The following is a 27532-nucleotide window of genomic DNA, read 5'->3' on the forward strand; positions in this document are numbered from 1 at the left end:
TTATTTATGCAGCTAAATTATAATTTACGCAGTCTCAATAAGCCACAAAATTTTATGATATTTTGTAATGAACTTTTATTTGCTTTCTAATTCAAGTGTATTTTAATTTTCTAATTTTGTAGAATTTAGAAATATATAAATATACAAATATTCATTCATATACATATAAAAAAAAGAAATGAATAGCAATACAGCTCAATTGGAGGATTATTATGTAACTCCAAAAGAGATTGCTGATGCTTTAAAAGTAAAAGATCTTCCTAATTTAATTCGAGGTAACAATTTTATGCTTTTTCTTTTTCTTTTTTTTTTCTTTTATTCCTTTTAAAGAAAAAAAAAAGTATAGTTGCAATGAACTTGGATGTTAATGCTAACATGATTTAGGTTTATCCAAATTAAGATCACAACTTTCAATTGCAGTTAAAATTCGAGTAGATCCTACCGAAAAATATACAAGACCTCTCGTTGAATATTGTCAATCATGTACAGATAGTCAAGATCTTAATAATTTATGGGATTATCAAGCTTCCGTAAATATAAACAAGAATGTATTGGCAGAGAATTTAACTAATCACTTATTATAATTTCAACATGTTATTAGTCTAATTTACAGGATTTAGAATGCATGTTACCCGACATTATAGGATTATTCATAAAACTCTGCACAACGCCTGTTATCCGTTCTTACGGTATCCAACTGATTCAAACCATTTTACAAAGACAAATGAAGTACATTTATCGCGGCATCTCTTCCTTACGTATTCCTCATTGTCAATCCACCTTCCGTTTATTGACTTCAATAGTATCTTTTAATGAATCAACAGCAAGGGATCTATTCACAGTATTTAATTTCCAAGCTGAAGTAAGCATTATCCTTTTTTTTTTATGATTATTGATGAAGATAATTAGTTCTCATTTTTATTATTTTTTTTAGGGCTTTTTAAGAGCTTCAAGATACCGACAAAACAAAAAAAATAAAAAACCTCAAAGCTATATATATGGTAAAATTCTTAAAAGGATTTTTTTTTTAAAAAAAAAGAGCCGTTCTTTTTTAACCTTTCTTTTCTTTTTTTTTTCCCCTTAAGATTTAAGGACCAATTATGTCCAATTCGTCCTAGCATTTTTTAAATATGGTGACTCGGAATTAAAAAAGCAAGTGCTAAGTGTAAAAAGTCTTGTAAGCAGTATATTTATGGGAATAGAAGAAGACGCATATCCAGTAAATATTTATTTGTTTTCAACTGATTTATATAATATGGAAGCAATTAACCCAATTTAATTAGTTATTGGAGCAAATTCTCGCAGTCATGTATGAAAATTTGATTTTGGATAATAATGTGCCTAGAAGCAACAAAGTATTCTTCTTTTCATCTTATATCTTGGAAAAAATTGCTAAAATTTACTCACGAACTGAAGAAGAAGAGACGAATAAGGGAGAAGCAGGTATTCCTGCCGATTTGATCCACCATTTTTTGATTTCAATCTGTAGTGTGCCTAATGTTGGTGTTTGCTTCCGTGATACATCATGGTATAATGCTCAGTTAAATCCCGACGAGACTATATCATCTAATGGCAAGAGTCCGCATATTATGAATCAAGTATTAGCCAAATTTATTAAAACACTTAAGCCTTCAGATGATATGCGTCAACAGGAGCTTGTTTTGAAAATTTTAAAAGCGTGTCCTGAACTTGTTCAAGTGTAAGAATAATATTTTATATATTTTTTTTTATTTTTTTTTTTAAAAAAAAAGAAGAGATGTCTAAATCCTATAATTTGATGATAGATTTTGGAACAATACAGTTCTAATGCTTGAACCACGTATTTCAAGTAAATGGCTGGCTAATATGACTGTTTTACAGAAAATTATTCAATTGCCTGTTCCATCTTTATATTATGGATCAACAGAGCTTTATCCAGCAGAGCCTCCCAGTCCAGAGACAATCCTCGACAATATTTTACCAAATGTTTTTAATCGTTCAGCTTCTAGTAAAGGACTTCAACATGCTAGCCCTCTTGTTAGATATACAACTATGCTTGTTTTATCTGCTGCTTTCCAAAAATATGATAAAGTAGCTCAATCTATTAAAAATGTCATTATGTCTCTTGAAAATTTGGAAATGGAACAAAATCGAGTAAATAATACATCTAATGAAGATCAGAATAAACCATTTGAAAATTGGAAGCGATGTCTTGAAAATGTTCGTGAAGGATTACGTCGTCGAGTTCCCGATATTTTAATCTTAGTTGCACTACATAAACGTACAACAAATATTACTGTTTTGGAGGGTATGGATGAGGAAGAAATAAAATGTCAAAATCAATTATTACAAGATACTGCTTTTAGAATTATTCGCTACTATCAAGAATTTATACCAGAAACATTAATGGAATCAAATATTGATCCAGGAAACTTTATTCCTTCTGATATTTTGAATGTAAAGCCTGGAACTTTAATTCATATTTTGACTCTATTCTTGAACATGCCAAACTTTAATTGGACTAACAAATCATGTAAGTAGAATATATATATTCATTTTAGAAGCGATAACAATATTAATAATACATGCATAATTAAATTAGCTGGATCATCTGTTTCACATATTACAACGTTACTAACTTTGTATATGCAAACACCTTATAAATATATTCGTGAATTGACTGGCAAATTACTGAATCAAACTTTATCTGGCTCATTTATGTTTGTTCATGATCCTGATGAAGTAAAGCTTTGGCTGATGGCTTTACCCCGGAACTTTTCTTCAACATCTAACAATTTAATCATGTCGGAAACGCAGCAAGCTATTCTTCAGTTCTTGGATAATTGTATTAATAGATTTATAAAGGCCCAATACAAGTATACAGATCAATTGGTAGAGCTTGTTAATACAGTAAATTCGAATATTATTTCGAAGGAGAGTAATAATGCTTTAATGCGTGCTTTGATTGTATCCAGTACAACTTCTGATGCTACAACAGATTACAAACATCCTTTCAGTCCACTTTTATTAACATTATGTGAGAATTTAAATTTTATCAAAGCAGAAAGACGACCAGCTGTATTATACTTGACAAATTTAATTTCATTGTTACTTACAAAACAGAACATTCCCTTTTATCTTCAAGCCATATGTGCAAAATTAGATAATGAAGTTGATGATTCCATAAAGATACTTCCTTACGATGTAAGCGAATGGAGCAAAAATGAAATGATCCATCAAGCAAGATTATGTTTGGGTCAAGAAGCATTAGATTCTACTTCAAGCAATACCAGTCATAAAAATATCGAAAACAAATTAGTTTCATTGATTAAACGTAAGTTTTGCAACTAGGATCTCTTATTTTCTTTATACATGTATTCACATTATTCTTATTATAGAAAATGACATTAAGGATATCAATGAATGTAAAAACGAATTTCTCTATATTTTGAACCAACTACCTGTTAAAGTATTTCATCAACATTTAGAAAATATAGCAGCATTTTGTAGCCAACAGTTAAATTGGACTTTATATGAACCACTTGTAGACTATATTCATACTCGACATCCTTTATCAGGAAGTATTTTTTCGTATAATGATGTGGCTCATATGAAGTCATTAATCTCTACGGAACAGTAAGTATCTATATATATATATATATATATATATATTGCCCTTCAAAAATATATTAGGACTTCTAATTATTCAATTATTTATTTAGTGAGCATACGTTATCATTATTAAAGCAAATTCCTTTTAATGTTCTATTTTACAATACAGTTATTTTTAAAAAGTATGACCAGGAAATTTCCATGATCTTATTGAAGCATGCACTTGACACAATGAGGTCTAGCGAGTTGATGAATGCAACATCATTTATCTTTCAACATTTGAATACGATTTTGACGAGCACCAGCAATAATGATCAGAGCTTGGATGCACTGAAATTTTGCTTCACCCTTTTAAGCCATATTGTAAATTTAATGAATCAAATTCAAGATATTAAGCTACGTTCAGAACTAAATACCTTTATCTTTAATCATCCAACTCTAAGATACCTTATATCCGAAATCACAAGAGACATTCGATCTTTCGAGAATATAGACACTTTCCCTACTAAAATTAGTTCAACAGTATGTATTTTTTTTTATTTTTTTTATTTTTTTTTTTTGAGAAATGGCGGTTAAATGGGACGAACTAACTTTTTATCTTTTGTCATAGTATCTTCAATTGACTATTTTATTTATCAACATTTTTGGAAAAGGGTCTAATGGACAAACATTATTAGACTGTATAATTCGAGTTGATTTTGATGGTCTTCATAGATATTGTGAAGAAGTCTTGAAAAGCAACCATATTAACGAAATTATGAAAAAATTGTTAATTATACTTGTAGAATATGTGTATAACTCCAGCACAACCGAGAATTATACTATTCCTTTCAAAGCATTCGAAATTATTACACACCTTTGGAAGTTAGGCACAACTGAAGAATTTCATTTAGAAGTGTTATCCTTATTAGAATTAAGCATGTCTCGAGAACAATTAGCGACCAAGAATGAAGTTGAACATAATGCCATTCATGTGCTTTTAGATGCATGTTGTGAGCCTATCATTAAGTATATTTTGGCTGGTAACAAATGCTCAATTGATCTAGACGCTCTTCGTACATCCTGTGTTGCATCTTCTATAGAAGTCGCTTCAATAGTTCTTAGCTATATCAACAAGCAATGTCCGTTAACACCTAACCTTGTAGATATTATACATATTGGTTATGATCTTTTATTGGACAAAATGGACGACCGAAATGAATATCTTACAAGAGTGATTGAATATCTCCTGAAACAATTGACTTTAGCAGCTGATGTCAATACATTATCTGTAGAAATGCCAGAGGATGCATTTTTTGACAAATTTGTTCAATTTTTCAAAGCCATCCCCGAAAATTTCGACTGGTCTAATTATGTAAACCTGGAAATTGTACGTGATTTTATATTAACAACGTTAATGGATGCCATCTCTAATGCTGCAGCCATTCGCTTTGTGAGCACATTAGTTGAACGTATCTATGATGGCTATGAGAAGCTTGAACCTATAGAAACTTATCTTCGTCGTATTCTGGATCATGATCAATATCAAAGTTTAACTTCACCTGATGTAGCTAAATTGCTTGCACATCAAATACCAGCCAATGATGAACAACGTTTTGCAATTATACAATTAGTTTATATCTTAAACAGAATACAACCTGCGATTTTGGGTAAAAACCATGGTTTACTTGATCCTCTTCTAACTAGCTATAGTGCAACTATAACAACTACTGATAAGCTTATCCTTCATATTTTGATGACTTGTGAAAAGCAAGGTCATGAAACAATCCTTCCTAAATTACTCATGTGGGGGCCAGGCTCTGATCGTACACGTCAAGCACATGCACAAGCAGGTACTCTACTACAAATTAGTACTATTTCTATTGAAACATTTAGTTTAATTGATCCTGCCTTGATGAAATATACCTTCACTCATTTCCCTGCTGAGCGTACACTTGAGATGGATGCTGATTTTACCGATCATTCTTCCTCTGTCGTTTATGATCCTTCATTTTTCTTTCCATTATTTGCAAATATGATATCCTCTGGCGCGATTGAATGTCGTAAGTTTATCGAATGTAATGGATTAGGGTTTGTCATTGTAGGAATGTCATCCACAAATGATATGATTCGACATATTGCTTATCAAATGATGGACCAATTTTATGTCATGATACAGCACGCACGCTTTAAAGAGCAACCTTCTATCTTATTTGTTTTGGATATCTTTAAGAATTCTATTCATGACCGCTCTAACAATGATGTACCTCCTCGTATTCCCGCTGCTATCAGTGTCTGTATTGCGCATGCAATGTCTATCTTACTTCATCCTGAACACTATATGCATCCTCATATTACCAATTGGATTATGCAAAGCTCAACCTTTGATTTCAATGTAAGTTTAGTATATTATATATGAAACAAGCTTAAAAAAAAGAGAGAGAGAGAGAGAGAGACTAATACTTTGTATATTTAGTATGTTCCAATGTTTAACTCCTTATTTAATTCAACTTCACCCAATCATAAAAAGGAGCGTCTTTGGCTACTTTATGTGCTATCATCATCTATAAAAACATTTGAAGACTATAAAATATTTTCAAGACAAAGTATTTTTGATCTAATTGCTGTATTTTATAACTCTTCATGTGCTGACAAATTAAGTAAAAAAGTGATTATTGAGGTAAGTATTTATATTCATATAAAGAAATAGAAAGAGAGAGAGAGAGAGATTCATTAATTTCTTATCATAGATTATGGAACAAGCAACAGCCATTCCCAGTGTTACATCTAACTTAATACAATATAATGGATTACTAGCCTGGATACATCAAGCAATGGCTTTTGCCTCAGATGACGAAGAATTTAAAGCATGGGAAGGCATATTAAAATCAACAATGGATAGTGTTCATAGAATTGAAAGAGTACCTGAAAAAGTAAAGTCAATATTATCTGATGAAGCTCTTGTATTATCAGAATTAAGATAAATATTATGTAAGATATTTAATCGCGCAAGATTTTAAGTTTAATTACATAATTATACACACCTAATAAATTTGTATATTTATAATTAGAAACATTGTCTTGGTATATTTTCTCTACTTTAATATCTAATACATTAGACATTCAGTTTGCTTGTTAAAATATATGTATATATTTGTATAAGATATATTTTGAAATATGTATTATGTTTGTTTTCGTTTTTGTTTTCGTTTTTTTTTTTCGTTTTTTTTTTCGTTTTTTTTTTTTGTGTAATTATATTATGTACAAATAGATAAAGAAAATTGCTATAGATTAAGCATTCGTATATACACAAACATACACATATATATAGATATACATATAAATATGTATGTATATATAGTTATATTAGTCCTTTTTTTTTGTTTTTTGTTTTTTTGGTCATGTATAAAAAAATAAAATAAAATAAAAAATGATACTAGGGAGAAGTAGAAGGAGAGTGCATAGTAAAGAGATTATAATAGTAGTTTTACAGTTGATTATAAAAGGGTAAAAGTTAGAAATGTAATATATAAAATATGCTTATATATGTGTATATATAAAAAGTGTTATGTAAATATAGGGGAGGGGGGAGGTTTTTTTTTTTTTTTGTTATATAAATGTACGCTGTTAAAGGTCTTCAATAAAAATACCAGAAGATTCATTTGATCCTATAGAAAGATTCTCTAGGTCTCCATCTTCATCGTCAATGACAATCGACTCAACTTCATCTTCTTCTTCATCTGAAATAATAGTTTTTCTATTCTCAATTTGTTGTGATATATCATCGCTTTGAGTGTATAATTTTTTCTCAGAGCCTCTACGTTCCATATTAATCAAAATAGCAGCAGCCTCAAGCATCTGGACTTGTTGATGCTTTGTTAAAGGTAATTTTTTTGTAATTTCCCATTCCTCTGAATGCTCCCAACGATGCTTTTGTAAACAATTGGGGCTTTTATATGACTTTCCACAGTCATTGCATCGGTATTGTCCACTAAATGATTCCGAAAGACCTCGATTAATAGTAAAAGTACTCTTTCTTCTACCTGCAGAACTACTAATATTTATTTCTGATTGGCGACGGTTACGGATAGTTAGTCCTCCAGTAGCTGCTGCTGTAGCAGTTGCTGTAGTACTTGTAGAAGAAGTTGCGTGTAGACTTCGTTTATGACTTACGGGTAATGGTATTAATGAATGATCAATTGTATAGTTTTCTGGCATAGAAGTTGAATAGTCTTTAATAGACATATCATTAAAGACTGTTTGGAGTGAGTCTCTTCGTTTTTTCTGTTCGTTAATTAGGACAACAGGAGCTGCAGATGTAGATGACTCTTCACCACAAAAGGAATTTGGAGGTGAAGGAAGTCCATTTGCTGTACTAGTTTGATGACCTTTTTCAACAATAAGCATCCTTTGCTGCTGTTCTTTCTCTTGTCGAAGTTGGAAGCTAAGTAAGGACGACATGATGTTTGTCTTATTCAAAAAAAATAAAATAAAATAATAAATATGTAATGTAAAATTGCTAAATGGTATATGTATATTTATATGTATTAAAAAAAAAAAAAAAAAAAAAAAAAAAAAAAAAAAAAAAAAGAGGTTCCAGGGCGCAAATTAAAAGGAAATAAAAGAAGTTCGGCGATTAAATTAAGAAAAGCCATGTTTTTCACAAGTGTATGCTGCAATTAAATAAAACCTAAATAAGCATATAGTAATAAACTTTACTGCACTGTCCGAGTCGGTTTAAAAAGAAAAAGGAAAAAAAAAAAAAAAGGAAAAAAGAGGAAGAAGAGATGGTCTCAAATGTGAATAAGGAAGAAAAGAAACTATTTTGTTTGAATAGGAAGAAATGTAAATATTTTTATTTAAGGCTCGAGTTTTATGGAAACTATTTTCAAGATTAGGATAAAATATCATCATTCTCAAAGAAATATCTTGCGAATGCATTTTGGATATGGACTCAAAATTTGGAAAGAACTTCCATTTGAGTGGTTATATTGGACTCTGATGGCTTTATTGTCTTTATCTGTTCTGGATAATCATGCTATAGTATTTCTGCTTAAATTATGGACGTTTACAATTATTTCTTAGATGATAATATTAACCAGCAGCTGTTGTTTCGGACTTATTCAATTAGCATAGATAGTAGTCTTTGCAATGATTATATGTGATTATTTTATTTTATGCTATTAGAGTATATAATAATGCAATTTGTATACATTTATTATTAGTAATTTTACTTTAAAAGCCTGTTTTAGGCATTTCATTTTTTTTCTTCTTTCTTCTTTGAGACTTTGAACTTTTATATTGAGATATTGATGATCATATTCGGCTAATTGCTTAAAAAAAATAGTCAAAATCACTCTTTAAGTTGATACTACTTCAATGTTCATATACAATATATCTATGGAAGATTATTTAATTCACCTTACGATACGCAAGTCAAGTCCAGTTTTGTTAATGAAAACAAAAGTCTTAAGATTATCTTTCTGTTTTAACTTTTGTTTTTATCATAGAAATTTGTATCTGTGGCGTATTTTTATACTGTATCATACTATTTATAAAAGTAGAAAGAAAGCCCTTGGGATTTTTGTATACAAAAAATCGTTTTGCACTTTATTACTAGTTAAAAGTATGGCGTATTTGATTAAAAATCATTCGAAACCTATAAATCAGTTTTTGAATCTTTAATAATATATTTTTTTTTTGTTAAAGTAAGTTAAATATGAAATATCTCATAATATTAATAGATAATATGCTTATGGATAACAATCGTCAAATAGTTTTTTTTTTATCAAACTAAAGATTTCTATATACTTAGTATAAATTAAGAAGGGAATCACATTTATAATGACATAATTACATACATAATATAAAGTTAGAACTTAAAACTTCGATACATAAGAACTATAATGCTATATTGTCGGGACGCTTTTCATAAATAGGATTAAAAAATCTTTAAAGTATAGCCTTCAGAGTTTTTAGATACTAGAGCCGAAGATTTAAAACATATATAGACGCATTGTAATTGTTATGTTTGATGTATTAAAAGGAGAGTAAAAAAATGCTTCTGTGACAAAATAAAAAATAAATAAATACATGTTATACACAAGCATTGTGATTATACGCCAAATACAAAACTTATTCATAAATAATTAGACTAACAGTACTATGCTTCAAAGTTGATAAGGTTTTCTTGCTTTCTGTATTTTAATACAATAATGTGCATATTAGGATCAATACTTTGAATATAAATGTTCGTATTATAAACAAGGAGTTGTGATTCATCTTTTATCATCTACTAATAACTACTTGTGGATTTATAATTAGCTTTTCTAAAGTAGCTATTATATAAAAGTAGTATAGCAGTAGATATAAATATACATAAAATAAATTATAGCAGCTGTTTCTAAAATCAAGTAATAGTTTGTTAGCTTTAAACAATAACTGATTATTCAATCCTATAGTTTTATTATTATTATTATTATTATATGGATATATAAGCTATAAAGATGATTAATACTTGTATGATATATAGTCTTAGCCATTTGTAGCATCAAAGAATACATCATTTCCTTCTCGTGTAGGCAACTTGTTTACTTGTTGATCGTTAACTTTAGTATATCCAAGCCGAGTTGAACGGTTATTCGTTGGTGTAATAACTGAACTATCGCTAATACCGGAGTTAGATAAACTAGTGTTACGGATACCTGATGAAGATTTACTATACCTATAATCATTGTTATTTCTTTCATAATCAGTTGTAGTAGTAGGAGAAGAAGTATTCATAGAAGAGATATTTCTAGTATTCTCATAATTAAGATTTTTAATCTGAGGATTATAATTCTGACCCTTTTCAGTGTAAGTATTATAGGGCTGTGATACGTTGTTATGATTGAACATGGACGAGTTATTAATAAGGTGGTTATCATTTCCAGTAGATTCTTCTTTATTATTTGGCACAGTCATTGGCTTCATATCTAAAGCTTCATTTTGGTGCGGCTGTTCTCTGGTATCACCTCCAGCAGTAACAGCTTTACTATTATAAGGTGTATTTTGATGTTTACTATTATACATACAAGTATTTTGGTCAAATAATCCATTTAAGTTTTGTGGTTGATTTTTATCATTTGTAGGTATCGCCTGATTTTGATTTGTTTGCTTGGATGAATTATTATTATAATTATTATTGTTACTTTCTTTAGCTTGTTGGGGAGATGATTTAGTAGTTTTAACAGGAGCATTTTGCTGAGAATATGAACTATGATCAATAATATTATTTGCTGCTTGTTGATTTGGTGAATTCATACTAACTTCTTCATGTTTAATAACCATAGAACGTATAATTTGGATCCATTGTTGAATATGATTAGGATCAGTAGAAGATAATTGGAGTACTCTTCTACTTTTAAATAACCCATTTATTATTTTCCCCTTCAACTTGAATAAGTGGGTTAAAGGGTCAATAAACGCTTCAGATTGAGGTAAAAATATGGATAACTCAGGATTCATAGGTAATTCCATCAGGCCATCTTCAGAAGCGAAACGATACAATATACCCACTATACATATATATATATATATATATATACAGATAATATAGTTAGAAAGCTTTTGTAGATATATTAACTTTCTCATATAAATATATATATATATCATTACCTGGACTTATGATATAGTACCCTCGACTCCAACCCTTTCCATTTAATCTTTGCAAATATCCTGCAATCAATGGTTGAGCAAGCCGATGGTTAGCATTTGGGAAATCAAGATGATTCATGTCTTTAAAAGCAGCTGTTTGTTTAACTAGTTCATTATCATGATGATGAACAAAATCCATCCATTCAGAGTCTGTTTCAATGGCATTAAAAATATTAGCTGCTTTAGTGATTCCTTCCAAGTTTTCTAAATGTTTTTGACAACGATATTCTTCAAAACTTTGAAACACATTACGATAAACATTAATAATTTTTTGTTGCTCAAACTGACGATAAGCATCCTGTGTATGGAGGAACTCTTGATGTAAGCGGTTTTCTTGCTTATACATGTTTCTGATTGTATGAATTACAGCTAATATAAAGTAAATATATATATGTGTATATGTATGTATTTAGTCATTTATCTTTTTCCATATTTAGTATATTAGTGTATATTATACCATATTTGACTAACAAAGGATCTCTTTTAGGTATGACATAATAATCGTTTGCCTTTTCTTGCTTATTAAGGGTAGAATGAATATCGAAATTATAGCGGGTAATGATCTTATCTACTTTTTCACGACAGTTATAAAGTACAGTTGTTCTTAATGCTTTATTTTTTCTTAAAGATCGCATTTTTTGATCAATATCCTTTAACATATTGTGCAATGATGGTATAATAGCGTTCTCAATAAATTCGACAAAGTCTTCATGAATTAAACTATTTTCACGACTATATTGTCTAAAGGACATCCATGCATCCTGTACACCATTTGATGATTTGAATTGATTTTTAATTTTAGTAGGGAACTTGAAGTTAGCATCAATTTTTTGATAACCTTTCCCTGTATTAGTTTCAACTTTTTTAATACTGCGAAACAGGCTAATCTATAAATACGTTTGTTAAACAAACAAAAAAAAAAAAAAGAAAAGAAATGGTTAATATTCATTGATAAATATTAATGCATTCCGTCAATAATGTACCAAATATTTAATTGAAACCTGCCAATCTAACAATCGTTTGCATAAAGTATTGACAGGGTCTATCCCATCTTTCATACTATAAATCTGCTTTTGAATAGTTCTCTTTCGTGTCGGAAGCCTAATGATAGAAGCCTTTCGAGGAGGACGTGCTGTAAATTTTGGAGGTGGAGAAACTAACGGCACATCAGTACGACTATTACTCTGTTGATTTAATCCTCTCCTTGAGTTTTCTATATTATTTGTTATTTCTGAAGATACTGTAGTGTTATGCGTTACAGTTGGTGTAAAATCTTCAGCATTAGCATCATGAGCTAACCAAGGTAAGCCAGATTGACCAGGCACGACATTAAATGAATTTTTATTACTTGTTTGTACAGGTGAGATGGGTGGAGTAATAATGCTTTGGACTGGCTGTTGTTGCTCTGTTTTTTCAACGAAATTATTCATATTTTCTCAAGTAAATTAATAAGAAAAAGAAATAAAGTTATTATTTAAATCCATTTACGTATTTATACTTTATGATATTATCAGTAAGAAGATATAGTCTGCATTATATAATGACGCTAGTTAAGGGTAATGATTTATTATTATATCCAATAATATTTTTACGTTGGCGTATTTTAAGTTACAAGCCTTTTTTTTTTTCAGAGTCAAAGCTGATTATGCTATGGTTCTATACGGCGCTTTTTAACTAGTTCATCATCATCTTCTAATTCATCTTCATCGCCGTCTTCATCTATTTCATCTTCTTCATCTTCATCCTCTTCCAATACGGATATATCTCTTTTTAATGCATTGTTTTGTTCTTCACCTTCCTCTGATTCCTCACTATCACTAGTTTCGTGTATTGTTGTACTACTATTAGTTTGTTCCTCCTCTTCGTCATTCTCTTCTTCAGCCTCATCATTATCATCAAGAACTGCCTCTTCCTCCTCCTCCTCCTCCTCCTCCTCCTCCTCTTCTTCTTCTTCTTCTTCTTCTCCACCAGTATCTTCTTCTAAATCCACTTCTTCTTCTTCTTCACCATCTTCTTCTTGTTCACCATCTTCTTGTTCACCATCTTCTTCTTCGCCATCTTCTTCTTCCTCTTCTTCCTCCTCATCGTCACTATTCCCTAAATCTTCTTCTTCTATATCTGATTTCGCCTGGAACTTGTCTAGGAAATTTTGTACTTTTGTTTTAAAGATGGATTCATTTATTGATTGCGATAATAGATCATTATTATTCTGAATAGATAAAACTAAAAGATGAGTATATTGAAGATCTTTAAATAGTTGAGTGCATTTTTTCGTCATGTATATGAATCGTTCTTTATATGTATTTGATTTATCTTTTAAAACTTGACATAAATCAGTAATTTGTTCTTGTCTTTCAAAAATATTATCTTTTAGCCATTTTTCTGAACTATGTTCGATTGATTGCATCTGGTTGATAATAGCTGCTGCATATGCATCCTCTTCATTCTTATATCTATTTACAATAATAAGGTAAGACTACATGTTCTTTTTATTTAAGGAAATGTGTAAACAAATACAGTACATTCCAATGGCTTTATGAACTAGGTTTTTATCGTTCGCATCATCATAACTTATTAAAATAAAGTCTGTAACACAATTATTTAAATGTTGTTCTTCTTTTGATTGAACCATGCTAACTTAAATGCTTATGTAATATTTATATATATTTATATTTATATGCTGTCAAGTGAATAATTATATATATCAAGCGTATTATACAAATCCAAAAAAAAAAAGATAATGATAATAAAATAAAATAAAACTAGACCGCGTAAAGTTATAAATAATTATTTATTGATTTTCCCTCCCTTTATTTCTAAACCCAGTAATAAAAATTGTTTCCTTTTTCTTTTTTTTTATATATGAACAAGACTAGTAAACTACTAAAGCCTTATTTGAGAAAATTTGTTTTAGAAACTCATCCAGACTTTTTTCAATATAATTCATTAAGAAAACAAACCAATGCCACTTCCTTACAAAAATTATATAATATACTTCAACCAGACAAAGATACAAAATTTGATACAGAAACAATTAAGCTAAAATTCTTTATAAAGAGTCAAAAGAAGCATAATAAAGAATTGCCAGCAGCTGTTGCTACATTTAACTATCGTGATTCAGAATGGAATAAAGCAAATACATTTCTTAACCTATGTCAGCAACTTAATATACCCATTTTACAGTCTGATGTAGACATTGTTAAGGAAATGATATCAAAGGAACTAAATAAGGCTATTAAATCCAAGCCATATAAATCTTTAACGCAAGAATTTGCAGAGAAACTGCATCAGAAATACAATGCATACACAAATAAGAAATGGGAGCCCGATGATATACTAAAGCAAAAGATGATCATGTTTGATCCACTTGTAAATCAGACATTAATAGCTAAGAAATTATGTCAATGGCTACCTCAATTACAACCTCAGCTATGGTGGGGTAAAATACCTATGCTAATAATCTCATCTAATTCTGATTTACCTCCTAAAGAATTAACTAAAGATTTATTAATCTTTAAAAGTAATATGGAATTCGAAGGTAATGAAAAAAAAAAAAAAAAAAGCATACAATAATTAAATTCAATCTATTAATTAAATATAAGTTAGATTTGAAGAATTACCTAGACGTACGTTTGAAGAATATAACAAAATAAAACCATTATTAGCAGAAGTAAATGATGATCATATTGTATTGTTTAATATTATGAAACTTTCCGTTTCTCTTTTCTTTTTTTGCCCCTGGTTATTGTTGTATTTCCTTGTCGTCGTAAATTGCTTTAAGAAGAAGCATTAATATGATTGGACAAAACTTAAAAGCGGGGCTTTTTTTTGACAATGACAAAAAAAATACCGTTTTTTTTTTTTTTTTTTTTTTTCTTATTTACCTGACATCAATTAAATTTTGAACAACATTACTTACAAAAGACAATTTCAATTAAATAAATCCTTTTTATTTTTATACATGTATATATTTATAAATGGGGAAAGATAATCATCAACAAAAGTCAATATACCAGGCTAATCTTAGACAGGCTTTAGTAGCAGGTGCCTTGGCTGGGACTGCTGCTGATTCAGTTTTATTTCCTTTAGGTATAATTAAATAAGCAAATTTTGAAATAAAGAAATTACATGTAATAATGGTTTATATATATATATATATAACGATAAACAAAAATAATAGATACCATTAAAACACGATTGCAGTCAAGAGCTGGGCTTGCTATATCAGGCGGATTTCGTAGTGTTTATTCTGGTTTATTGTCTGCATTTGTTGGAAGTGCTCCAAATGGTAATGCTAAGCAATATATATATATTTACAATGTAATTTATATATTTCTCTACTAATACAGAATACTTGTAGCTGCTTTATTTTTTGTTACTTATGAAGCAATTAAAAGGTTGCTAGGTGCTTCTACAGATGGTTTATCAGATTCACCCTATATTTTTATGACAGCCGCTACATGTGGTGAAATAGTATGTATGCATTTTTTATTTTTATTTTTGTGTGTGCATGGGTGCTAATTTGACAGTATATAGTCTGCATGTACAGTTCGTGTCCCCACAGAAGTTATTAAACAACGTATGCAAATTAAGCAATACAATACAACATTGGGAGCAGTCACTAGCGTATTAAGGACAGAGGGATTATTAGGATTTTATCGAGGTTTTTTACCCACTGTAGCTCGAGAGATTCCTTTTACTTGTATTCAATTTCCTGTTTATGAATATTTAAAAAGAAAATACAGCGATCATAAAGGCGATAATGTAGAACCTCTTGAAGCTGCTGTTATGGGTTCTTTAGCAGGTGGATTTGGTGCGGCTATTACAACACCATTAGATGTTTGTAAGACTAGAATTATGCTTTCATCCAAGGTTTGTAAATAGTATGAATTATGGAAATAGATGACTTGAGGAAATTTAATTATTATTTATATCATAATAATAGACAACAGAATTTGGTATCAAGCCATATACAGGCATTATAGAAACGATTAAGAGAATAGTTCAAGAAGAAGGCGCAAAGAAATTATTTGCAGGTCTTGGACCTCGTGTTTTATGGATATCTATTGGCGGCGGTATTTTCTTAGGTGTATATGAAAAGGGATTAAAGACTTTTACACAATTACAATTATTGGAGAAATAATATAGAGTTGAATTATTTACACATGTAACCATTAGAGGAAGAGGAAGAAGGAGAAGAAGAAAAACTATATATATAGCACACAATCACTTTTTGTACATATACATATACATTGTAATATTTAATAAAACCTGTAGTATGCATCTTTATAAGAAAATCGTGATGCTTTTTTCTAACAGGCTTAAGAAAAACTGGTGCAACACTGAGAAGAGATTGAACTAATATGAATCTATTTCAAAGCCATTGAGATCCTTGTAGCTGAGACGATTTTTATTTTTTTCTTCAATTCATTTTAACTTTATTAAACAATATCGACTTAATAATGTCATTTATCCCATACTGACCAGACCAGCAAGAGCAATTTGTAGATGAATACATTACTTCCGATAAAGAAATGGAAAAAAGAGACTTGTGATTGTAAACATACATTCTCATATACTTACATACGACATATTATTTATTTTATACAAATTGTTAAATCCAATAATATGAATAAAAGTAAGTAGAGAGACAAAATAAGTGAACCGTCTAAACAAAGTATGATTTTTGATTATGGTTGGCTCTACAGGCCAGTATCTAACCAGGTTAACCATCAGGCTAACCTCTATGTCGTGTATATAATGATGTATTACACAGTATCTTATAATATACAGATTAGAGTCATGAATATTATTTGATTTCAGTTTATAAGACATTCTTGTAATGAGAAAAATAATAATATTATAATAAATACTAACGTTACGAAATAATGACAAGCCAAACAATAGTATAAAGAGTTATAAATGATAAAGACATATATGAATTATAGACTGTACCTATTAGTCATATATACACATTATTGTTATAATATTATCTAGTATACTATCTATACAATATACAATATAATGACATTCATTCAAGTAGTACATTGAAGAATGAATATAGAACACAAAGAAATCTATATCAAAAAGCATCTTTCCTATATCATTCACAGGTATGAACAAATGAGATCTCATTATTTCATTTCAAGGAAAATAACCAAACCTGCTAGATCGAGCACGAATAATTTAATATTTATTAGAGTGAGTTAACTGAGATTAATTCTTCATTCTGTTCCTGTTGCAAAGTAACCCGTTCTCCACAAGTTATAAATAAGCACTCCTTTTTTAGAGCTTAGCTTTTTTAATTTATTCTTATTTAATTTCTTCATAAAAAATCATTTAGCATTTATAATAAATTTAGAGATGTTATCTTAGTTCTTTTTAGAACTGTCATGAGCTGATTTATAATGTCATGTTTCTTGATTAAACATTCGGATCAAGAAATTCATCATCTATAACATAACTTATTCGATCGTAACTAACACTTTTCTGACTCACATCTTATGTCAGGCCTCTTTAACAATTCTTATAAATACTCTCATCAATTTAAATTCATAAATAAAATCATTGACACTAGAACCATTGTTCAGTCTCGTTGACTTTCTCTTGTCTTTTTATTATTTTTATTTGATATTTTACAAGTAATATCACACATATTTCGATGTTAGAACAGTATATAGAATAAAATGCATTGTATACTATATAAAGGGGGAGGGGAAAGATTACTGTGAATGCAAGTCAAAGATACTTAAACTGGTTTTCATAGCATGCATCAACGAAGCTAAAATCGTTAATCTTTACAACATCATTTTGGCAAAAGAATGATTTTAAGCACAACACAAGAGAGACTAGACTTATCAAATACCCCTTGTTAGAAAATAGTAGTATATTGTACAAATGAGATGCAAATTAGTTGCCTAAATAGGAAAAAGAAAGTTGATGAGAATATAAACAAAAAAGTGAAAACAAAAGACATTTATTTTATTTACTTTTCTTTTCTTTAGCATAAACACATTTCATATAGTCATAAAGAAGATATAAAATTGACAACATTTTACTATTTTACACATTGTTACTTTTTATAAGAAAGAAAGAAAATTAAATAATGTAACTGTGTGTATTAAATGTGGGGTAACACATATTCTTATCGATTTCATATGATTGTGACTGTAATTTACAACAACGACCTCCTTATTCTTATAAAAAAGTAGATATTCAAAGTTATTTTTTCTTCTTTTTCTTCTTTATTATTACTATTTCTTTTGTAGGTAAGTCATTAAATAATACTATTTTATTCTTCTTCTTCTTCCCTGCCCTAGGAGGAAATTCTTTTTCTCATAGTTACCACTTATGTAACGCCTTGTGAATCAACAAGACACCCTATCTTGCCCTCCTTGAATTAGGAGGACATTGTAGGGTATCTTGTTGATTCAGAGGGCATTACATATTGTGCTAGCTATGGGTTTTTTCTAACCTCCTAGTAAAAATAAAAAATACAAGAACAAAGAAGGTGCAACGAATCCTAGCCTCCACGCGGCCACCTTTGGACTGCAGTAAATATTATTATTTTTACTGTTGACGAATTGGGGATTCACTTTTTTATATATGAAATAAAAATGAAAATAAAATACAATAAATATCTTTTTTTTTACGCGTCTTTTAATAATCTTGTGCCTTTTCTTTTTTCTCTAAGAAAAAATATCTATTTTTCTTTAACTAAATTGTCTTGGCCAATTTTTCATTTCGTCTCAACTAGATTCACTGAAAATTTGGCCATCCCACTAGAAAGAAATTGTGTCCAAATATTTATTCAAAACCCAATATATTAAATAATTATTATTATTATTATTATTTTCTTTTTGGTATAGAAAGAAAAGCTATAAAGTCTTGTTATTGATTATACATTTACAAATTTCTAATTATGATGAACTCTTCTTGGTAATACGCTTTTTATTAAGACGTTTATCATCGTGTAATTCCTATTTCAAGAAGTTAGTCATGTTTATTTAAGGAAAAAAAACACTCATTTCATAATTTACCATGCTAGCTGCACGTTTTGCTGCAGTGACTTCACCTAATTCATCAATAATATCATTTTCATTCACTTCATATTTTTCCATTTGTTTATCTGAAAAAAATCATATGTCAATCAAACCTTCACTATGAACAAATTGATAATAACTTACTTATACGTGCTTCAATGTTTTGAATAAGTTGAATATCTCTTTCAGTCACAATCGAAATAGCTTTACCTCCTCTACCAGCACGAGCTGTACGACCTACACGATGAATATAATCTGTAGGATCTCGAGGAATATCGTAATTTAATACACATTCCACTGAGGGAATATCTAAACCACTATATAATACAATCATGGTTAAATATCATAATAAAATTTATTTAATTTAATTTTTTTTTTGTATCTTACCGAGAACCAACATCAGTTGAAATTAGGATCTTTATAACTTCAGCTCTAAATTTACCGAGTGAATTTAAACGTTCCTGTTGTGTCATTTTGGAGTGAAGTCCTGTACATCGAATACCCAATTCTTTTAACATATTTGTTATTAATTCAGCTGTTGAGCATCTTCCACAGAAAATAATAATAGACTTGTCATTTAAATCATCTGAACGTAATAAATGTGTTAAATAGACTATTTTTACTTGTGATGGTACAAACAAATAGAATTGATCCAAAGTACTGACAGTAGAGATAGACATATCGCAAACATGAACAAAGGGACGTTTTTTAGGATCTTCTTCAGCATCACGTAACGCTAAAATCGAATCTGTCATTGTAGCTGTGAAAAGAAGGGTATGTCTGTCTTTGGGTAGTAAAGGTAAAATGACTTCAAGTTCAGGTGCAAAAGTGGAAGATAACATTCGATCAGCTTCATCCATAACTAAAAATTTACAACGTCTCAAATCTACTGCGCCTGAACTGCTTCTGATATGATCTCGAAGTCGACCTGGTGTTGCAATAATAACATGTGGTTTTTTTGAAAGTTCAATAGCTTGTTTCATCATATCTAATCATGTTTAAATTAAGATAAAAGATGAGTGTTAACTTGAATATAATATGTATATATATATATATATAATAAGCTTACCCATGCCACCAACAACAACACATTCTTTTAGGCCAACTCCTTTACCAAGAACTCGAAATTGTTCCGCAATTTGAAATGCAAGTTCTCTTGTAGGTGTTAAAACGAGAGCAAATACACCGTAAGGATCTTCTGATAATTTTTGTAAAATCGGAAGTGCAAATGCAGCAGTTTTACCTGAACCTGTCTTTGCTCCACCAATAACATCTTTACCAGCAAGAATAGGTGGTATACAAGCTCTTTGAATCTCTGTAGGCTCTTTGATTGACATGGCTTTTAAAGTTTCACAAAGCCAATCATCAATTCCAAGATCAGCAAAGGTGGAGCCTTGAGGCGCAATTGTTTGTTTCTTTTTCTCGACTGCTTTTTTTTGTGAGGCAGCAACTCTACTTAATGTTCTACTTTCTGTCATTACTTGATATATACAAATTAAGGGAAAAAAAAAGCTATGTAATTTTTTTTTTTTAAAAAAAAAAAAAAAAAAAAAAAAAGAATTGAAATGAAATGAAAAAAAAAGAGAACTATATGACGATGGTCACAAACCGAGTCACAATAGTCACCTTTGATTTTTATTGTGTTTGTTCCTGGAATATAGAAGCGGAGTTTTATTCAAAAAAGAATTGCCAGATTATTATGTAAATGTATTTTTATTTTATCAAATTTTTGTTGTATAATATTTATAAAATCTCATAACAAATAAAGTAAAGGGGGGAAAAGTAAACAGCGAAATACATGATACAAATATATTATTATTCTTGACTGTTCCCTCCTTAATAATTCTTCATCGAATTCTCAAAGATAGAAGCAAGTTGTTCACGAGCTGGCTCACGAGTGGGGGCAAGTTTAGTAACACGATGCTGAGGTAAAGCACCTTCAACCAAAGCAGGAATATAAGATGAATCATAGCCAAGTGCACTCAAACCATTTGGAACTCCTAAATCTTCAAGGAATCGAGTTAATCTTTCGGCAAGAACCTCACCAGCCATAGCTTCCTTAATTTGAGTAGGATCGGCACCAAAGGCGGTAGCAGCATCAATATGACGATCGGGGCATGCAGCAGATGTAAAGCGGAAAACGGATGGTGCAGTTAAAGCAACAGAGACACCATGAGGCTAAGTAGAAACAATGTTAATTAGTGTGTGTGTGTGTGTGCATTTTTCACATTAAAAAAAAAAAGAGGGGGGAGAGGGGAGCGTTGAAAAATTAAACTTACAACAATAGCATGATCGACATTATAGCCAGGATGCTTATAGTTCTTGTTCAAACCACTAATAGGATAACTCAAACCATGACAAAGATGTACACCAGCATTACCAAAACCAATACCAGCAAAAGTAGCAGCTAAAAGCATCTGGCCTTGTGCTTCATGATCCTCAGGGTCCTTAACGGCTCGGGGTAAATAATCAACAACCATCTTCAAAGCATGAAGAGACCAAACATCACTAATAGGGTTAGAACCTTGATAAGCAGGTCTCTCAATAGGATCTTTAGGACGAGGAGAACGTTGGTTATATGGCAAGGCAGTATAGGATTCGAGAGCATGACTTTATATTAAAAAAAAAAGATGAGTTTTATGTTCCTTTTTTTTTCCCAAAGTATAATTACCATAAAACATCTAAACCACTAGCCAAATGAACTTGAGAAGGCATACTACGAGTATTTAAAGGGTCAACAATACCAAGTAAAGGCTTGAGTGCACGATGAGCAATACCAGTTTTTGTGTGAAGGGGCTCATAATCAAAAATGGCAGTACCAGTTGTTTCTGAACCAGTACCAGCAGTAGTAGGAACTATTATAAATTAATAAGAAAAAAAAGAAAGTAAGATATAATAGTACGCCAAAAAAAAAATTATGTATTGATGACTCTTACCAGCAATTAAAGGATTTAACTTCTTTCTGATAGGTAAGCCTTTACCAATAGGAGCATTGACGAAATCTAAAAAGTCAGCTTCTGGATGAGCGCTGTAAAGACTTGCAGCCTTCGTAGTATCAATAACAGAACCACCACCAACAGCAACAAATGCATCAGGATTATGCTTACGTGCAAAATCAATAGCAGATTTAAAACTTCCATCTGTAGGCTCTACACGACATGTATCATAAAGAACATAATTGACCTTATGTCTTTCTAGTGATTCAATAACTGCTTTAACTGGATGAAGCTTGGCAATCTGAACGAGACAAATAAATAAATAAAGTTGTATAACACTCATATTTAAGATTAAACTTACATTGCTATCAGTATAAACAGCAACTTTCTTTGCTTTAATGTTATTTAAATCCATACCGATTTCACTTGTAATAATAAAAATATTTGAATTGACAGTTTTTTTTTAACATAATATTTTTTTTTTATTTTTACCTAGTAACACCAGGACCAAAACGAATATTACTAGCAGCCATTTCAAAGGCATAGTCTGTAGTTTCTTTGGCACTGGCATAGTTACGACCATATTTTAACAAACTGGAAAAGGCACCCAGATTAGCATTATGGGAGTGTGCGTGAGAGTGACAAGGACAACTGCTAGCCCCAGATTGAATTAAGCTTAAAAGACGTGTAGCGTTTGTACGTGAAGCTGCTGCTGCCATTGCAACTATATTATTGAAATAAGTTATAGAGAAAAGAAAAGGTGAGCATATAAGTGTGTGTATTTTTTTTTCTTTTTTGTACACAATAATACACTTCTTTTTTGGAAAGTAAGGTTTCTATTTCACCACGGTCACATGATTCATACTATGTTTAACCGACTCATCATCTTCTAGCAAGTAGGACAGAATTGTCAAGGAGGTATTTATAGAGCAGTATATTTATCAAACTAAACAACCTATAAAAAGGTTTTTAATAGCATATTGATATTGGCCTTAAAAAAAAACACATGAATATAAACAAAAAATCAAAGAACAATTTCACAGTTTCATTAAACGCATAAAGCATTTACCGTTCATTTTCGAGCTTTATTTTCTCAAGGTTTTATAGTGTGGGACTAAAAAAAAATAAAAAAAAAATATCCTTAAATTAACATTAATTATAAAATAAAAAGTCTATTGTTAGCGTATTATTTTAAATCAAAGGAGAAGGAAGTGTGAATAGTGCGGGGCGGGGAAATAGAGTAATAATATATTGAGGAGACGATTTATATTCTTATGTTTTTTTTTCTTTAGGCAAGTTTGTTTGTATAAGCAAGCCAAGAACCTGGTGGATATTGATAAGTGGTTCTACTACGTGTGGTACGACGACTCATTTCATATTTATTTAAGTTTTGTTGATCCTATTATTACATAAAGGCATAAACATATAACCTAAAAAGTTACACTAAAATGTATTCTTGCTTACCAAGGTACGCTTTTTCATTCCATTTAACAAATTATGAAACTGCTTTTCTAATTCTCGTTTTAGTCTAAATTCACGAACACCTTTAGGATTTAACCAGTCTAATAACCGTTGTATCTACAAAATAAATGAAAATGTAAGTTTTTTCTTTTTTTCTTTCTTTCTTTCATATAAAAGCTTTACATCTTCTGGCTCATCATAAGATTGCCACCATTCTTCACTCGTATAAGAATCATCTTTCTTTGTCAATGCTTCAATACGCTTTTCAAAAAATTCCACTTCTTTGATTAAGCCTTGCTCCTTCATTAACTGAGATACAAACTTAACACCTCCTCCACGCCCGCATGGTAGAGATACATCCAAATCTATTGATTCAATCGAATCACGCTCTTGCAAAACCATCAAATCTGTATCACTAGGACTTTGAACAAATAACCTTCCAGAACCATGCAATAATGTGCCTCCAATATCATCCAAGTAATAATAACGATTATAAAATTTATCTCGACCAAGAGGTTTAATACGATGATTATTATATTTACGCATATCACGTTCAATCTGTTCTTCCTTTTTGTGCATAACTCGTTCCTCTTCATCAAGTCGTTTACGAGTTGCATTTCGAATTTTAAGCTCTTGATTTCGTATACGTGCTTCCTCACGTTGAAGATGATGTAATTTCAATCGTTTAGCTTCTCTTTCTTCTCGTTCTTGTTGGCGTCGTTTCAGGGCTTCCAGTCTTAATTCATGACGAGAAAGCTGTTCTGCTTTACGTTGTGCTTTTAGAAGTTCATTATCCTCATTATCACTCGTGTCATCATCAGATTCACTTTCTTCAGTTTCATGTATTTCCGGTAATTGGTTATTTTCTTCATTTTGTTTATTTTCCAATTCACGTCTTTCAGCATGACTTTAATATAAATAAATGCATTAATATTCTTGTAAGCTGTATGTATCGATATACTTACATTCTTCTACGCTCACGACTCAAGTCAATTTTTTGTTTACGAAGTTCAGTTAATTGATCTTGGCATTCATCCATATAATTCCTAAGTTTTAGATGTAAGTATATACATAAAAGAATTATTATCAACATTAGTTTACTTGATAACATAGGATTCATTGGCAACATTGAGTAAAAGTTCAAAGACGATAAGCTTATCACGTAAACTTAAAGATATATATGCTTGTTCACGCTCTTGTAAAGTAGATGTTGCACTTGGTACAAGATGACTTAAAATACGATCAATATCAGGTAAAAGTTCTAATGGTGCAAGCTACATAAAAGAGTAAAATTTGAATATACAAATGTAAGCTACTGACTTTACATACGATGCCACTTTCTTATTGTCATTATTGATATATACCTGATTAATAAAACCTATTAATATATCTTCCCATCCTATTCGTTCTTCTTCTGTATCAACAGTACCATTATCCCAATTATGACCAATAGCTTCGACCTCTGCACTACCACATCCTCTCTCAACTACTAACTCTCTTCGTTGAACTGGTGGTCGTACTTTCCAAATGTGTTCATCATCTTCATTTTCATTATCACTACTATACTGACTACGCGATTCTTGTTGAAGGAGTTGTTGTGGAAGTGGTGCAATTGTTCTAGAAGCTTGATAACCAGATCCATATAACGAAATTGCAGCAGCCATAGCAGTTGACCCATGTCCTAAACTTTCTTTTTTTAAACGCTCTCTTTGTTTAATGATTGCATTCAGTAGGGCAACATTGCTCTCTGTCATGATAGTTGAAGATGCATGATGATGTAAAGCACTTTCAAAGTCATTCAAACTAAAAGGGGATAATTTTAAGGGCTGTGAGAAAACACTTAAGAAGGACCAGACCATTAAAAATGTTCCAAAGCTATCATTTGGAATTGTATGTTGATAATTAGGTTGGGGTCGTAAAGGCATACCACCTGTAGGGTTTTCTGCTTCTGTGTTTGCCCCTTTTGTGCCTGGTGTCATATCAACTATTTGACCTGAACCATCTGGATCTCTTCTATAGACAGGTACATTTAAATCTTCCATTGGGTACTTTAAGGTACTTTCGATTCTCCTAGCATCCAACATGATCTGCTTTGGTTCTTCATTAGAATTAACATCTGCAGCTGCTTCAGCAACTGCTGCTGCTACAGCGGCAGCGGCTTCACTTCTCTTCTTCCGAGATTTTGAATATGCAAGGTCTTTTGCTGCTTGTAAATCTTTTGGTAGCTTGGTATCGATACTAAACTTTTTAGCAATATCTCCCTATATAAAAACAAACAAACAAACAAACAAAAAATAAAATAATAATAATAATTAAATAATGAATAGCTTGTAAAAAAAAAATTATATTTAATAGCTTACACGAACAACCCAAGGGGCACCAATATATGTATCCTTTTCTGTATATTCTTTAATAAATTTCTTGAGCAAATTCTTAGAGAACGCATATCGCTCACGTCTAATTAGACCCCTTGTTAGTATAAAATAATAATATACCTTTAAAATTTACCTTAATTTAGTTCCGGGTACAATCTTGACAGTATCTTTTTTAATAAATCCTTTAGGGGATATAACTCGAATCTTATAATATTCCTGATCTTCCTTATCATTGTTCTCCTTCTGATCCTCCAAATCTTCATTAAAATCAGGTTTTTTAATGATATTTAAAACTTTAACGGCAACTCTGTACAATAGTTATAGTGAATAATAATGTATTAATATAAATCCCTTTAACAGTATAATAATAATAAATACTTTACGTGTGACGATTGTCCCAATTACAATAAAGAATTTCTCCTTCAACATAGTGACTAGCAAAACGTTGATATGTATTATCCACAATAGTATCCAGACGTGCAGTTTCTAGCAAATTTACTTAGGTCTGCATACCCCCTTTCCCTTTTTGTTTTTTGTTTTTTTGTGGATATTAAATTACTTACGAAATTGAACATGAAGTAAAACATTCTTTTGAAGTTGTTCTGGAAATTTATCTTGAACACGTTCTTTTTCAGTCTTTTCACTTTCTAATGCTTGTTTATAAGTTAAGTTTGATTTGCCAGTAGATTCACACTGCCAAATGGGTTTTCTGTACAGTGAAATTCGTTTGATATATTCTCTATTTTCAATATATAAAAAAAAGAAAGAGGATGAAGTTAAGGAATAACATATGCTATTTGAGGACATAAATATTTTTTTTAAAAAAAAAAACGTATGCAGATACGCGAGCACTTTATGATTGAATGTTAATAGTGCGCGCGTTTTACAAAAAAAAAAAAAAAAAAAAAAAAAAAAAAAAGGATACGAATAGTCTGTAAAAATTTCGTTTGTCAAAGTTGAATACCAAACTAAAGTATTTTTGGAATCTTTTTTGTGTTCATCGTATGGAGGTGGTTTAATGAGCTCAAGTTTTTTACGTCTAAGTAAAGGCATATTGATCTAAATCTATGGTAGTTGCTAAAGGTCCAATATAAAAAGTAAATAAAAAGTCATAATAATACTACACATGAATAAGAAGAAAAAAAAAATCTCTTCCCCCTTCTTAAGAAGCTCATACGTGGCTTATCTTTTCTTGGGCATATTTTTTTCAGTTAGATCGTACCTTTTATGCTACTGTGGAATTCAAAGAAAGATATTTGAAATCAATAAAGGTTAAGCCTGATTAAAGAATGAAATCGTAAGTATTTCTCTTGAAATTCCTTTTTATGTGATAAAAGAAAGAGATGTCTATTTTACAATCTAGTCTGTTATTTCAGATTTAAGCAAAGAGATTTGAGAAACAAACACAGAGAGTCAGATAGAGCAAATAAAGAATGATTTTTTTTTAAAAAAA

At 30.4% G+C, this 27532-nt stretch overlaps 8 protein-coding genes across 8 annotated transcripts; 3 read left to right on the top strand and 5 right to left on the bottom strand.

Annotated features, from left to right (window-relative positions):
* Window positions 1-178: 178 nt before the first annotated feature.
* Window positions 179-6554, top strand: BX663DRAFT_482610 (ribosome 60S biogenesis N-terminal-domain-containing protein; the record flags this gene model as incomplete). Its single annotated transcript, XM_051524444.1, has 13 exons — window positions 179-275; window positions 385-530; window positions 602-862; window positions 935-1001; window positions 1086-1177; window positions 1284-1699; window positions 1785-2512; window positions 2582-3313; window positions 3378-3615; window positions 3702-4113; window positions 4202-5965; window positions 6047-6250; window positions 6321-6554. 13 exons carry the CDS (start codon window positions 179-181, stop codon window positions 6552-6554), a joined length of 5391 nt encoding a protein of 1796 aa, XP_051386905.1.
* Window positions 6555-6912: 358 nt separating this feature from the next.
* On the bottom strand, window positions 6913-8126 carry BX663DRAFT_494217 (uncharacterized protein). Its single transcript, XM_051525464.1, has one exon. The coding sequence runs from the start codon at window positions 8029-8031 to the stop codon at window positions 7198-7200; it is 834 nt and encodes a 277-aa protein (XP_051386906.1). The 5' UTR covers window positions 8032-8126; the 3' UTR covers window positions 6913-7197.
* Window positions 8127-10102: 1976 nt separating this feature from the next.
* Window positions 10103-14000, bottom strand: BX663DRAFT_446797 (uncharacterized protein; the record flags this gene model as incomplete). Its single annotated transcript, XM_051523687.1, has 8 exons — window positions 13788-14000; window positions 12928-13718; window positions 12525-12700; window positions 12303-12449; window positions 11723-12152; window positions 11227-11634; window positions 10295-11126; window positions 10103-10237 (listed from the first exon to the last, which is right to left on the bottom strand). The coding sequence occupies exons 1-8, from the start codon at window positions 13895-13897 to the stop codon at window positions 10105-10107; spliced, it is 3027 nt and encodes a 1008-aa protein (XP_051386907.1). The 5' UTR covers window positions 13898-14000.
* A 114-nt stretch (window positions 14001-14114) lies between these two features.
* Window positions 14115-15090, top strand: BX663DRAFT_494223 (uncharacterized protein). The gene is made up of 2 exons (XM_051525465.1): window positions 14115-14803; window positions 14872-15090. The coding sequence occupies exons 1-2, from the start codon at window positions 14128-14130 to the stop codon at window positions 14916-14918; spliced, it is 723 nt and encodes a 240-aa protein (XP_051386908.1). The 5' UTR covers window positions 14115-14127; the 3' UTR covers window positions 14919-15090.
* A 212-nt stretch (window positions 15091-15302) lies between these two features.
* Window positions 15303-16399, top strand: BX663DRAFT_420588 (mitochondrial carrier domain-containing protein; the record flags this gene model as incomplete). The annotated part of the gene is made up of 5 exons (XM_051522400.1): window positions 15303-15354; window positions 15446-15553; window positions 15626-15738; window positions 15802-16141; window positions 16242-16399. Coding segments are annotated over 5 exons (771 nt in total), but the record flags the coding sequence as incomplete, so codon positions are not given.
* A 2872-nt stretch (window positions 16400-19271) lies between these two features.
* BX663DRAFT_426078 (P-loop containing nucleoside triphosphate hydrolase protein) lies at window positions 19272-20785 on the bottom strand (the record flags this gene model as incomplete). The annotated part of the gene is made up of 4 exons (XM_051522521.1): window positions 19272-19393; window positions 19452-19624; window positions 19695-20295; window positions 20377-20785. The coding sequence occupies 4 exons, from the start codon at window positions 20783-20785 to the stop codon at window positions 19272-19274; spliced, it is 1305 nt and encodes a 434-aa protein (XP_051386910.1).
* Window positions 20786-21001: 216 nt separating this feature from the next.
* Window positions 21002-22995, bottom strand: BX663DRAFT_494234 (alcohol dehydrogenase). The gene is made up of 6 exons (XM_051525466.1): window positions 22736-22995; window positions 22605-22668; window positions 22244-22544; window positions 21979-22162; window positions 21587-21917; window positions 21002-21485 (listed from the first exon to the last, which is right to left on the bottom strand). Exons 1-6 carry the CDS (start codon window positions 22960-22962, stop codon window positions 21144-21146), a joined length of 1449 nt encoding a protein of 482 aa, XP_051386911.1. The 5' UTR covers window positions 22963-22995; the 3' UTR covers window positions 21002-21143.
* Window positions 22996-23299: 304 nt separating this feature from the next.
* BX663DRAFT_494236 (uncharacterized protein) lies at window positions 23300-26975 on the bottom strand. Its single transcript, XM_051525467.1, has 10 exons — window positions 26643-26975; window positions 26463-26565; window positions 26213-26386; window positions 26065-26161; window positions 25069-25965; window positions 24806-24978; window positions 24670-24750; window positions 23888-24611; window positions 23708-23821; window positions 23300-23642 (listed from the first exon to the last, which is right to left on the bottom strand). The coding sequence occupies exons 1-10, from the start codon at window positions 26884-26886 to the stop codon at window positions 23532-23534; spliced, it is 2718 nt and encodes a 905-aa protein (XP_051386912.1). The 5' UTR covers window positions 26887-26975; the 3' UTR covers window positions 23300-23531.
* Window positions 26976-27532: the final 557 nt, after the last annotated feature.

This window comes from Cokeromyces recurvatus (assembly GCF_025118155.1).
Source record: "Cokeromyces recurvatus strain NRRL 2243 chromosome Unknown BX663scaffold_2, whole genome shotgun sequence".
NCBI classification, from domain to species: domain Eukaryota; kingdom Fungi; phylum Mucoromycota; class Mucoromycetes; order Mucorales; family Mucoraceae; genus Cokeromyces; species Cokeromyces recurvatus.

Coding starts and splice junctions, on each gene's coding strand:
- BX663DRAFT_494217 (XM_051525464.1), bottom strand. CDS start 8,031: ATGTCGTCCTTACTTAGCTTCCAACTTCGACAAGAGAAAGAACAGCAG.
- BX663DRAFT_494223 (XM_051525465.1), top strand. CDS start 14,128: ATGAACAAGACTAGTAAACTACTAAAGCCTTATTTGAGAAAATTTGTT. Junction 14,804..14,871: donor AAGTAATATGGAATTCGAAG/GTAATGAAAAAA, acceptor AATATAAGTTAG/ATTTGAAGAATTACCTAGAC.
- BX663DRAFT_494234 (XM_051525466.1), bottom strand. CDS start 22,962: ATGGCAGCAGCAGCTTCACGTACAAACGCTACACGTCTTTTAAGCTTA. Junction 22,669..22,735: donor TTTGGTCCTGGTGTTACTAG/GTAAAAATAAAA, acceptor TATTATTACAAG/TGAAATCGGTATGGATTTAA. Junction 21,918..21,978: donor AGTGGTTTAGATGTTTTATG/GTAATTATACTT, acceptor TTTAATATAAAG/TCATGCTCTCGAATCCTATA.
- BX663DRAFT_494236 (XM_051525467.1), bottom strand. CDS start 26,886: ATGTCCTCAAATAGCATATGTTATTCCTTAACTTCATCCTCTTTCTTT. Junction 25,966..26,064: donor GTGCCCCTTGGGTTGTTCGT/GTAAGCTATTAA, acceptor GTTTTTATATAG/GGAGATATTGCTAAAAAGTT. Junction 24,612..24,669: donor AGTCGTGAGCGTAGAAGAAT/GTAAGTATATCG, acceptor TTTATATTAAAG/TCATGCTGAAAGACGTGAAT.